A 13,379-nucleotide genomic window follows, 5' to 3' on the forward strand; every position below is an offset into this window, starting at 1 on the left:
CATGTGTCTGCCTCTGAATCAAACCACATCACAGCAGTGTCTAAACCCCACTCAGCTGCCTCCATACTCATCATCTGTGGGCCCCGAGATTTGACTTCATGATTCCGAATATAAGTTTCCCTTTTGTAATCACACCTGGCTGAAGCTGAGCGCTGGAGTGGAGACTGGTTGAAGGCTCAGCATGTATTAAATGCCTGCATTTAAGCTGCATTTCAACATGGCTTTATTTGTCATCACACAATAACATTTACTGCCTTCACTCTAATGTACAATAAAACCCACTCAGTCAAGCATCTTGCAGAGCCTCGGTATGTATTTGTGCTTGTGTGTGTGTGTGTAATGTGAGTCTGGATTCTTGTTGCCATGCTGTATAGTAGTTGAGCTCTGAAACCCAGACGCAGGCGTGTTGGAACAAGTTTGATAAGGACTGGAGTCACTGTGCCTGACACACAGCACTCCCACTGAGGACACACCAAAGCCATTTCTTCATGGCATGCAGCACAAAGTTAAACACAAGGACATCCAAAGAGTGTGCTGCAGATCTCGCCGCTCTTTTGCAATCCCCACTGAGGTATTTGAGTGCGGACAGACGAAAACACCATTAATCTCGTTCATTATGATGTTGCATAGCAGTGGTTGATTGATTCTGTAATGCGATACGTATGATGCACTGGGTAAATTTCTTTGTCTAGACGTCTAGGGAAGAAGAAAACACAGAAACGGGTTCAGGGAGATGCATGCTGCCACTCACTTTTAGCATCTGACACCTTAAATGTACAGTACAGTATGAATGAACACAGGTGTTTGAGTGTGTAAAAATGACTCACCACTCAATTAAATAATCTAAATAGTGTCTCACCATCACCTTGTAACTAAAAAAAGCAACAATCACGTATTAAAATAGCTCCACCTGAGGGTGTGGGCAGGGCCATTAAACCCAGGAGAAGTTTATGAAAATGTGCAGCGAGCTCTGAAGTGTGCTGCTGAATTGTGGTCTTTGTGAGCTTAAGCTAGGGTGGATTTTGCCAGCCAGGGAGAGGAACAGACAGGGGCTGTGTTTAACTTGGTCGCTTGCCCATTTGTGCTCTATTCACATGTATGGCGCCATGTTACTACTACACAGGCAAGCCTGTATGCAGAGACCAGGACGGTGACAAGGAGAGTGGCTGGGGCCCTGACTGGCACTGGGTGGGTCTGCTTGTGCGGATGTAGACTTCATTTCAGGTGTGAGGAGACTGTTGTTCCATGCAGTAAATCGGTTAACACAAGGCACAAGATTAATATTTCATTAGAAGTTATCATCCCAAATGGTGATCACTCCCATATTCCATGTTGCCAGAGCATTGTTTGATTGTGTCCCAGTTCTATATTACATGATGATTAAGCAGGGTTTTGAGTATGTTGTGTGTTCACACTGAAAAAGTGGAGCTATTGAGGGAGCTCACAGCTGAACAAAATAAAAAGAAAATGTGGATGATGGTGAAACAACTCCAGGAAGATTTCAGAAAACAAAAGATAAAGTATTCAGCTGACAACGATAATAAAGTTCTTTCCAAAATTTCTTTTTTTTCTAGCATTTAGCCTTTGTTTTCAACTCAATGTATTATGACTCAGTATTTTTGTTATGTAATTCTTCCTGCTTCAGCAAGTCCTTTTTTGACCCTTTGTTTACTAACTGCAAAACTGCGTACTATGAAAAGTATATTGTGAAATACAATATTATTAATATGTAGTATGGAATTGGGACACAGTTAAATTTTTTTGTATCAGGAAAGGCTTTAATTTCCTGCCACTGAAGGCCATTAGATCTAAACAAATGACATGCTGAAGTCTGATCTTTCCTTTTGTGTTGAGTAAAGGGGATCTAGGTCACTCATATGTATTCAAGCTAAAATTTCTTTTTCCCCTGAGGAGCTGACACTTTGAGGAGACCTGCTGAGAGGCCTTACTGCGGCTGGAAGTAGGGGTTATATGGTGGGGGTGGGGGAGCCGAAATTTGCATTCTCCAACTAGGAAAAACAACTTCTCTCTCTCTTTTGGTCTCCTCTGTAGTTTTCCCTAAATGGTTCAGACTCACTCTCGCCCAGTAAACTTGGCACCTGTGTGACCAGCAACAGCAGATGAGTTGTTCTAGTGCAGGGCGGGTCCAAAAACCACTATTTTTGTAAGCCCTCCCACACCCCTCTTTCTTCCACTCCTGCTCTCCTTACTCAGTTCATAGGCATTCCAATGGTATTTATATTTCCCTCCAGAGCAGGGGGAAGTTGACAAGCGTTCACACAGACATTGGATTCAGCTCAGCAAGGTGGGCAGTACTCCTACTGCTTCCTTGCTATTGGCCTCTCTGCGGTCACATGACCTCCAGAGCTAGACTGAAGTGTTGGCACTCCTCCCCCTAGGCTCCACTCTGCCGTCCCTCTCAGCTCACTTTGGGCTTTTTGCGCCTGTATGTGAAGTTTTCTGTTGGTGGGAGAGTGTGTGGGTGAGTGTGTATCAGCCAGTGGTCAGCTTGTTTGGGGTAAAGTGTCTCAGTTATGTTTCGGGAGCTCCCAGAATCCACAGGCAGCGAATGTCTGGGCAGCATGACCCCAGAGACTCAGGATATCTACCTGAGAATGGACCATCACTGCAGACGTTCTGGGTACAGGCTGGGCAGGATCATTGCCAGGCAGCAACTGCTCAAGAGGATCGCTAGAGGTAGGAGAGGTGTTCAGATATAAGTGACAGTTCAGACTATGGTCTTTTGGTTCGTAACCAGCTCTTATATGCTCTGCCTGAAGAGTCAGCTCTTAAGTACTCTGTTAAAATTAATCCTTCTCTCTCATACTTGATGGAATGCTAGGAGTAAATAAACACATAGCCAACATAGTGAGGAAGATATGACACATAACTAAGAATATGAAACTATGAAGGCTGGATGGTGCCAAGTGAGCAAGGACATTACAGTGTTTCTTTGGGAACAGCTGATTGCCTTTGTCAAATGTCAGTTCTCATATCTCATACTCTTGTTTACTTGTTTTCTAATGAACGTGAAATTCAACAGGAATAATCTGAAAAACAAATACAGCGGTTCCTGTACACAAAGCCAAACTTGACCTTCAGCCAGTAAGTAGTCAAAAGTTAAATGGTGGAAAGCACTTAGTATTGATAACAAGCACTAAAAGGTGATAAGCTGTAGGACCAGTTATATAACAAGAAGTATACCCACATTGCAAACAAGAGATATCGATGAATGTCTTGCCTGACAGTTTTACAAGCCCTCAGCTCATTGGTGGGCTGCTGTATGTGGTCAGCAGAGCAATAGTGATGTTTTTTTTAACCACAGCCGGACCTGACCTTCCACTCAGCTTTCTCCAAAGCCATGTAACCTCTTGACTTTGAATTTATCTGGAGATTTAAGGTCAGTCCTGAGAGGGGGCAGGGCAAGCAAAACAATAGAGAGAACAAAACATTACCACTCCCCCCCCCCCCCCCCCCCCTCCCTCCTGCAGGTGTGAGTACCCTGACTCTGGATCAAAGGGTGTCTGCATTTCATAACAGAAGAAGCTTCACATAAGTAAGCTTCAGCCATCACATAGCAACACATCAGCATACTTTTCCTCCCAGTCACATTAACAGGAGTATGAGTCGGATAATACAGCCTCTTGTGTGGGCATGACTGCCTGTATTATAGAGGGCCAATGTTTTGTGATTACGACGACATGACACATACACGGTGCTTATCATTGGATTGATGTGTCAAGACGTCCCGGAGCTGCGTGTACATACATTTGTTTTCAGGAGGAAATCTTCATGATCTGATGTTTTCAGACGTGTGCGGTCATGTAACGTGGCATGTGTTTTTAGATTACAGATGTCTGGTTTGACAGCAAACCAACAATTTTGGTCATCTGTGACAAGGATAGAAAATATGTTCATGTTTGAAGTGGGTTTTTTGGAAGTTAAAACAGTTTTTATTTGCATGTTTATTGTAAGGTATGATATTCTTGAGGAGTGGCATAAATGTGTGTGTTTGAAATACATTTAAATATTTGGTTTTGTTTCAGTACAGTCTGAGTGAATATCAACTTCTGAGTCATCTGACAGCTTTCATTGTCATTTTGGCATTTTCTGTGTGGTTTCAAACTGCTGTCGAATAGCCTTTGAAAACTCCTCAGTGCTTAATATTTAACCAGATTAAAAGAACGTTCCACGTGTTCCATCAGCAAAAATAAAATCTTCAAATGATAACTATTTATGTTTATACTTATGAATAAATAATCACAGACATTGAGGTGCTGCAGATATAGAAAAGGATGTGCTGAGGTGTGTTGTGTTTAGTCCTTAGTGTGTGGTGTTTTAAAATGTTAAAAATGTTACATATCAAGGCTGAACCCAAATGCAGACACTGGGCAAGCAGGTAAGGTGAGAAACTTGGCAAAGGCTTGGCATAGGGAATCCCAAGGATGTGAGCTGGCTGGTGGGCTTGGTGGCCAGGCCAGGCGGGTAGGCAGGCAGGTAATCCTGGAGACAAGGAGAACAGGTGCAAAGCAAGCTGGTATGCAGGCAAACAAACTAGCAGACAGGCCAGACAGGCAGGAAGATTGACTGGCGTCAGAGCTAGAAGTGTGGCACATTGACAAACCGTGAATGGCACAACGATCCAGTGAGGACTGGCTGTCGGTGCAAGGTCCATTTTTAGGGAAGTGGTGATGGCTTGATGACAGGCAGGTGTGCTGATTCCAGATGATGGGAGGGTGTGCAGAGAGAGACAGAGAGAGAGACAAAGGGCAAGGGGAATGAACAGACAAACAGACAAAAAGACAAAACAGAAAAGACAAAAAGACAGACAAAACCAAAACACACCAAGCACACATCCCTCATACTAAAAAGTCTGAAAAAAACAAAAACACTCTCACAACAGGCAAGCAGGTGTCACACTTGCGTTAACTAAGAGGAAGCAAAGGCTCTAAACCACAGCAAATATTTACTTTCCAGTGAATTAACCCCACATGATATCAAACTGTTTATGTAAGAAATTGAATACAAATTCTCACCAGTGTCCCTAACCACACATGGTGGATAATGCAATTATCTCAAGGTGTCTGTTTCTTTGAGAATAAATGATTAAAACTGTATGTTTCAAATCTAATTTTAGCTAGGTTGGGTTTTATGTGCTTTCTTAAGTGCTATGATTATGCAATTTTCACCAATCTTCTTGTCTAATTTTGGTAATTTTATTTTTTTTATATAGCTTGCCTTAAATGTCATAATTGAGCAATTTTCTTACAGTGTAGCAGTTTTCTCGAATTTTTCTCAGGAGAGGAGCATTTTAGCCCTATACGAATCTTATTTCCTCATTTTGTCTCTTGCATACCTGTTTAAAATGCCAGAGATAACTGTGAGGCAGTATTTTAAAGGTCTGAATGCGGAGTGTGTAGAGCCAAAGGATTGACCTCCATGCGTTGCAGTGGCTCCTGCATTCCAGCTGGCCAGCCCTGTTGACATAGCAGGTTGAAAGTGAGTGGAGGCCATGGTGATGGGCAGAGTTCCTCGTGTATTGTTTCACCCCAAATTCCAGGGAAGCCTGTCGGGTCTTAGTCACATTTCCGATATGATGGTATTTCAAAGCTACCAGAGCTGTGTGTGCGTGTGGGTTCTTGTTCAGTCCACTGTGATTAGCTACTGACAAAAAGCTGGGATTGATTGAAGGTTCCTATTGTCCAAAAATTCCGCTTAAAAGATCATAGCGGTTCGGAGAGTAAATGGATATAAATGCACACATATAAATCACATGTGTGATGTCAGATGGAACAGACAAGTTGTGGATAGTTGTTCAAGGGAAAGGGCCTGTTTTGATTGAGGGGGAATGTGTCTTCTCTCCTGAAAATATTCCTTGGGTTTTAGAGGAGTATTCCATACTTCATCACTCTGGACGGGCTACTGTGTTTCTGCAGCTTTCTGGTCTGTCTGCCTCGATTCCTCCCTGCTCGGCCCATCTGGAATCCAGATTCTCAGGATTTCTGCATCTGTTGTTGCTACTCATGCATCAGAAACAGGGCTGTTACAATTACCTCATTTAACATTATGTCTAATTTGGCCTAATTCAAACACTTTGAATTAGAACACATTCTTTACTCGTTCTTGCTTTGCTGCACAAATTCCTAACAAACTAGTGTATTTGGAGACATTTCTACCATCTCTAAGCTAATTTTTTGAGGGAAAAGCATTTATCCTTGACAACTGTTAGAGTGTATGCTATTCTATAAAACTGTTAATTATCTTCAGATCTACCATGGGACATGGTTGGTCCTTCTGCTTTATGGTGTATCAGGAAATGTTCATATATTGATGGTTGTATTTTTGTTGTATACATAGAATTTGACTACTACATTTAATGGGGATTTCAGTAAATGTCTGGGAATAAAATTAATGAATCATCACCATATAGGAATATGGCGCAAACAGTGTATCACTGCCTTATAGTTTTCAGCTGTTTGTGTTCTGCAGCAAGCTGAATAGTTGACTGTTACCAGCTGTTTACAGATCATTTTAAAGCTGTGACAGTATTCCTGTTTAGCCATGGAAAGTCCTTGAAACTTCATCGGGGCTTTGGTAGAAACCTTGAGCAGCTGAATGCTACACCGTGACTAAAAGCTTGCTTGCTGACAGTAGCTGTTTGGTCCTTTTCCTCATTGAGGCCTGTTGTGTTTTGAACAAGAAGCTCTGTCCAGTGTGACCCCTCCATGGCCCTTCTTCATGGCTTATTGACCTTGGTGCAGCAAGCGGGCTCCGATCTCTGCCCTGGAAAGGCCATTAGTGCATTCTGCTGTGGTTGAGGACGTTGGCCGTCTCTTGTCAAATGACAAGATATTGCGTGGCAGCTGTGTGCTTGTCAGTGAATCTATGAGTCTGTGTCCTGGAGTTACAAAGCGTGCCTTTTATTTGGCTGTCATGGCTGACAGGCTTGTGTCTTTCAGGTTAACGTGCTGTCAGCTACATTTGTTCCCATGCTGGCACATTTCAGTGTTTGTACTGTACAGTACTTGCACATTGTTTGTCTACATTTCTGTTTGCTCAGTACTAAATATGTACTTGGGGTTGCTTGTTTTTTTGCTGTATTCAACAGAACACCTACAGTTTTATATCAAGGTTTAGAGGAGTTTAGTGATAATGTTTTAATCTTTTGCAAAGTAAAAATGTATGTTTCTAATAGAGAAAGACCTCTCTGGTACTAGCAAAAAGTTTCTGAGCAAGATTATGTGTGTAACACTTTCCACAGAGTTTAAATTCTTTGCATAGAAAGAACAGGAACACTTAAGCTTCAGAGAACAAGCCATAGCCTCCATCCTCTGCTCTTCCTCTGACTACTAGACCGGTAATTGTTAGAAACCAGCACTGAAAAGAGGTTTGTATTGTTCTCTCTTTTAAGAGGTTGTAACAGTAAAAAGGGTCTTTGTGGAATCTAGTTAGATGCTGCCCTCTCCCTCTCTCAAAAGCACTGAATTATTCATCAATGGTCTGCTACAACATGTGGCACGTTAGATCATCTGCATGTGAAACAAACATAACTGCTCCTTGATTCAAATAGAGGTTTGATGCTTAGTGAAGATGTAGCCTTCCGCATTGCTTACTTAGTTCACATGAACCCACTCAATCTTAAATTCATGAACCAGCTTATTGTAGATGTTAATGTTATGCAGATTTTGTTTGCTGCCTTCAGAGGGCAGTAAATAATACTGACAGGGAGCGAAAAGCAGTTTTGACAGTGTGATTAGCAGGTTGTTTACCTCTAGCACTACAGTCACTGCACTTTAAATAATTAAATCTATGGCTTACACTCTTGTTATGTGCCTCTGTTATACAGGTACTTAATATATATTAAAAGACTAAAAATATAATGTTTCATGAGGGTATACTGGTTGTGCCGTGGCTCAGTCTAACACCTTTTGTATGCTCTCCCCTTGTTTGTGTGTTTCATCTGCAGGTTAGCTGAACTGGGGAATTTAGCTGTGAATGTGACTGTTTATATGTGATAGCCTTGCAGTAGACTGCTGAATTGTCCTGGGTGTATCGCGCATTGCATGCTGGTATAGTTTATCATCCCCTGTAATCTTTAACATGATAAGCTGGTTAAAGGTTTAGCTTTAGAAAGTGGATTGATGGTTAGATGGAGGTATGTTTGCCTTGTATTTTTAACCTTGCCAGCAGCAAACATTATACCTGCTTATATCAGCATTGTTATTGTAAGTATATTTGTATGCTGTGCTCAAGTTTTATAAACCAGCAACATGAAGCAATCATGTCCAGATTTCTCTTGGAATGATTTCTGAATTTTCTGAATCAGTTTCTGTCTGAAAGTGATTGTCCAGATGAATGCTTTATCATGACATTAAATTGGAAAAAGATATTTTGGTTATTTTGTTTTTATTCCTCTGTATTTCTCAAATCTACCAGGGAAAAAAAAGGATTATATATCCACTTGAATCCAAATTACCTACTACAATACTACTTAAAACAAACAGAGATTCACAATTTATTATAGATCTATCCCTATGTACTGTAGATCTAGATCACCATCAGCAGGGATAGAAAGCGTCTGATTTGTCAGCAGCTCAGAGTGGCTCTTGGTGTCTATCCTACATCACCAGCCACTGTTTCCAAAGCCAACACATTGGTCATTTCCGGGCCTGCTGATAAAGAATGGGTAAATGATTCAGAATCTTGTAACGGCCTGGAACAACCCACGTTTGGTATATAAAGGTCACATTCATAAAGCTTTGCCGGTTCCCGATTTTTGCCTGTAGGTGGTAGGCAGAGCTCATATCTTTCTGTTGTATGAATTAGTGTAGCTCCCACTCAGTCAAAGTAGCTGACAGCTGCCACATGTGCAGGGCTAATCATTTGCTAAGTGCGGATTTCAGAATGCTTTGGTTGCACTGTAACAGGAACGGAAAGTCACACATTAACAGATCCACGTTGGAAAACTTCTCCTGTTCTCAGTTCTTTTACATTCCACAGATTAGAAATGCTAATTCACGAAAAAAAAGCCTTATTAACCTACATCCAGAAAATAGTACACTAAATATGTTTTGACCCTAATAGTCATTTCTCAGTCATAAGAAGGGTTCTTTTGTGAGTAGTCTTAGGGATCTGGGCTGATTTTTTTTAAAGCTACAGCAAATTTGTTTGAATAAATGAAACATGTTTTAAAAATCTCAGTTTACATTTTATGGATTTATGTTTTACGAAGAGGAAAGCAGCAAATCTGCTCATCTAAAGACAATACATTTCACATCAATATCAAGACAGTAGAGATAACAGTCAACTAATGTGCAACACCCAGCTTTAAATCAATTTGAATCTGTTATACAGCTGCTATTTCAGGCTTAACTCCAAAGCACATTGCATTCTTACCATGGTTCATTATATAGCACATTTTCCCCTCTGCATCTCAACATGTTAGAGTTCAAACACTTGGCTGCCCTCCTGTGGTAGAAATGTGCATTGCACGCTATTAGCTGGAAAAACTGACAGAGGCAAAGGCAGCATGCATCCAGACCTCAGACATTCAGCCGCTGTCTCTTCACTTTATAGGCCTTTCAGCCAGGGGGTGACTGTCTGAACACAGCCTGTCATTCATTGCCACGCATGACAAATGGCCCCAGTTCTTATGTCAGCGCTCTGTGTGTGCGTGAGGGAGACACTCTGTGGACGCTCTGATAAAGCACAACAATTGCTTAGCTCTCTCCATGGGTTACATTCTTGAAAAGCTTCGCCGCACCTCATCATCACACCACGTGCTGACAGTATCATCACTGCTGCGACTCAGAGGTCCGTTGCATGAGTGCTGCGAGGCTCCTCAGGCTTGTGGCCGTTCACTTTGATGTCGTTAATTAGGACTAGTGTCCCGAGGGATGGCTCCATGCTTTTATTGCGGAGGTCCTGAGAGGGCTTTCTCACGGTAGGGGCCCTTGTTCTGGCATTGGCCCCCTCTCTACCCTCTGACTCTCTGAGGCCATTCCCAGAGAAGGAGGGAACCCCATGTAGTCCCCTCTGGGATCCAGTCCAAATGAGAGGGAGGTGGACCTAATGGGGCACCACAGGATTTGACTTCAGAAGAGTTTCTTCTGGATGTTTTTCTACTCCTCTTTTACCAGTGTCCTGTGCTTTACAGAGCTGTGGGCACACATGAAACATAATTTGTTATTTTAAAGTATTTTTTATACTTATTAGCTTCTGCTGAACTTAGAAGGGCTTTCATCATGAGACGTTTGATTTGTGTGCTTGCCGCAACCTGTGGAACATGTGTTAATAACTTTCCAGTCAATTCTTTTCCATGTTTGAGTCAAGATTTTGGGTCAGCTGGCTGAGTGTTTGTCAGTAATTCATAGTCATCCGCCTTTAGTTGTGTTATACGGCGCTCTCGGAAAACCAAATTATAGGGTTTATATAGGCTATCAAAGGGAAGGAAGAATTACAGCTACACAACCGTATATTATGAGTGGGAAAACAGCATGACATGGCAAGGCATGCAGCCCTACTGTGCTTTACATAAAACAAGACATGTATGGACTTCAAATCAGGACAGACACACACAAAGATACAGAACTTGGGGAATATGTTGGTAGGATAAAGGGGGGATACTGTTAACTTAACACAGGAACCAGCTGTGAGGGAGTTAGTGTAAGGGACGGAGTTGAAGACAAACTGAAAAAGCCCAGAGCAGAGTCTAGCTGTGAGGGAGGGAGGAAGATGGAAAAAGGGAGAGGGAGGAGAAAGAGGGAAGTAGAGAGCTCCAACGGGATCCTGATGGACAGAGACAGGCGATGAAGGGAAAAGTCAGACAGGCCCAGAATTGAACTCTCCCTTTGCAGCCCTCACATCTAGACCAAGGGTGGCACAGATGCCCACAAGTACAATACTTCTCCTAATCTGTTACAACAGCCTACTGTTTATATGCTGCTTTGAAAGATTCATCATGTAATTATGAACTTTTAGGGGCTGACTTAATAAAATATATTTTGGAATGAGGACCAAAAACAACTGGAGATTAAAAAAGGCTATTTGGCGAAAAATCATCATGTCTAAGAGAGGAAAACTGCTGAATATAATCATAGATAGTAAACCCTTGATGTGTGTTTTCACTGTCCAGCCTGCATTATTCATCCTGCACTGTGGATAAAGCGAATAACCTCAAATGGATAACTAGCACAATGATTACTCTTCAAAGATCAACACTGGGTTGTAGAAATAGTCCAGGATTTCAGGGAGGTATGCCTGGAAAAAATGAAAAAGGAAATCTCTAAAAGCCAAAGTTGATGTTTTTATCACCAAAGAAAGCAAATCCTTCATAAAGGCCTCCAAGAAGGTTGTCAAAACACTTAAACATGCGTGGGAACATGGCTACAGTCCAGTGTCTGGAAGTGTTTAGCTTGTGCATCGTGCCTTGGAAGTCACTACAGTATGTATTTCACAGAAAGCTCTGCTGATTGATCTCTGCTCTGTTCAGAGTTGCTGGCAGTTAAAGCGGAGGTACTTTGGGATCTGGAAATTGCTGAGGTGTCTCCTCTTTCCTAGAGGTTTGGGGTCAGAGGTCCCTTTTCTAGTAAAGGACACTCTTCTTGAAGTGTCTGCTGAAAGTCGTGACAAAATATCCTGTAGTGTGACTAAAGGGGAAGAAGGAGAACACCTGTCTGTGAAGCTGGAGTACACTCGACACTTCCCCCGCTTCTCACTGTCTGCTAAGGGACCCCGGGGAATCATCATGTGGTCGTTACAACATTTTCTCAAAATTGAGACACTGAAATAATTTGGATAAAAACACTGCAGGATAAAAACACTGCAATTTGAACTTTGAAGCCTTGGCGTGTTCAGAGGTCACGCAGCCCACATGTCAGAGCCCATTATTTGTCTTCTGGTTGTGACACCACACCAAATCCAGTGGGCTATCATTTTGCAGTTTGGGTCTGGGATAATTTGTAAATCCTTCACTGAAAGGCTATTTGTGGTGGTATGAGACAGCGACCCTTGGATAATCTCAGTCTCTCCCAGACTGTTGTTTGGTGACTTGGAACACGTCTAATGTCTGCTTTTGGAAACAATGTGAAGTGATTTTCCATAGTTAGGAAATGTTTACAACATCATGCTGACCCCACATGGTTTTAGCAGTAACCCCCCCTCTCATTTTGCCCATCTTGATTTTTACTGTGTTCTCAGACAGGACTGTGTGAGAGAAGTGAATCAGCTTTGGCTTTTATCATGAGACCACTGGTAACGACGTTGCCCAGGAATAAAAGTGTGTGAATGAGTGTCTAGGTATTTGTCTAGATATTTTAAAGTCGTCATTGTGCATTGTATTATCATTAGTAACCTATGCTGCAAAAGCTGTGGCTGGTATTTCCAGACTTGAGAGAGAGATAGACAGAGAGAGAGAGAGTTGATGGGTTGTTACCCCTGAAGATGAAAGGACCTTCTCTCTGGGTGTCCTTCAGAGGTGAAGGAGAGTGTTACCACAGCTGTGCTGCTCTTGTTTAAATTCAATACAGGACCTCAAGAGAAAAACACAGCTCTGATGACTTTTGACCCAGCAGGCTTTGGCAATGGTCAACAACAGCAGCTCCCTAGCTCACAAAGTCATGTTATTTACTCTAAGAATCAATAAGCTCTTTCAATGTGTGTGTGTGTGTGTGTGTGTGTGTGCTGTGAAATCAAAGTTTTCACGAGTGGAGATCATTAAAAAAATTCTGAGCCTCTTAGAGCAGACAGTTAGAGCAGAGGAATACTGTAGATGCTGTGAGACTCACTTCTCTGGAATCTGTCATTAATGGAGAGGAGAAAAAAAAAGAAAAGCAATGGATGATGATTTATGCTCTAATTTAAATTCTGATCTGTAATGACCGGAATTGGTTCTTTGAATGAATCATGGATGTTTGTGAAACCCTAACCTACGTAGGTTCAGAATGCTAATGCCTCCTTGGCACTGACTGTTCCTGGGCTGGCACTGTGTTTGTCTTCAAGTCCCCATCCTCCAGGAGGCATTGAGGTCTGTGTTGTATATCCAGAGACCTGTGGTCCTCTGAAAGGATCGCTCCACAGGTCACTGTGGACCACAGGGCAAAAGCAAGCCCAGGATTTGCTAGCTCATTTGTATTTGAGGAAATTTTGCTTCGGTGTCTTAGCAACGTAACCCAGGGCTGATAATTTTAAACCTGCATCCCGTGTTGACTGCAGGATAACGACAGGTCCCCTGTGTGCCCCATAGGATCAAATGAGGGGGCTGGAAGTCTGTCCATGATTCAACACAGACTCTTTGTAATTACTCGGCCTGTGGAGCCAGCCAGCTCATGTCCTAATAAAGTCACATTCACTCTGTTACTCACCTTTGTAGACAGATAATC

At 42.2% G+C, this 13,379-nt stretch overlaps 1 protein-coding gene across 4 annotated transcripts in view; it reads left to right on the plus strand.

Annotated features, from left to right (window-relative positions):
* stard13b (StAR-related lipid transfer (START) domain containing 13b) overlaps positions 1-13,379 on the plus strand; it is a 71,740-nt gene that overhangs the window by 42,961 nt on the left and 15,400 nt on the right. The window contains exon 1 of one of the 4 annotated variants that reach the window (XM_042414368.1): positions 2,213-2,697. The exons of the other annotated variants lie outside the window; for them this stretch is intronic. Within the exon in view, the coding sequence (XP_042270302.1) occupies positions 2,535-2,697 (163 nt within the window). The 5' untranslated portion in view covers positions 2,213-2,534. Of the gene's footprint in view, positions 1-2,212; positions 2,698-13,379 lie in introns of those variants that run through there. 4 annotated transcript variants of the gene reach the window in all.

Source organism: Thunnus maccoyii, chromosome 6 (assembly GCF_910596095.1).
Source record: "Thunnus maccoyii chromosome 6, fThuMac1.1, whole genome shotgun sequence".
In the NCBI taxonomy this organism is placed as follows: Eukaryota; Metazoa; Chordata; class Actinopteri; order Scombriformes; family Scombridae; genus Thunnus; species Thunnus maccoyii.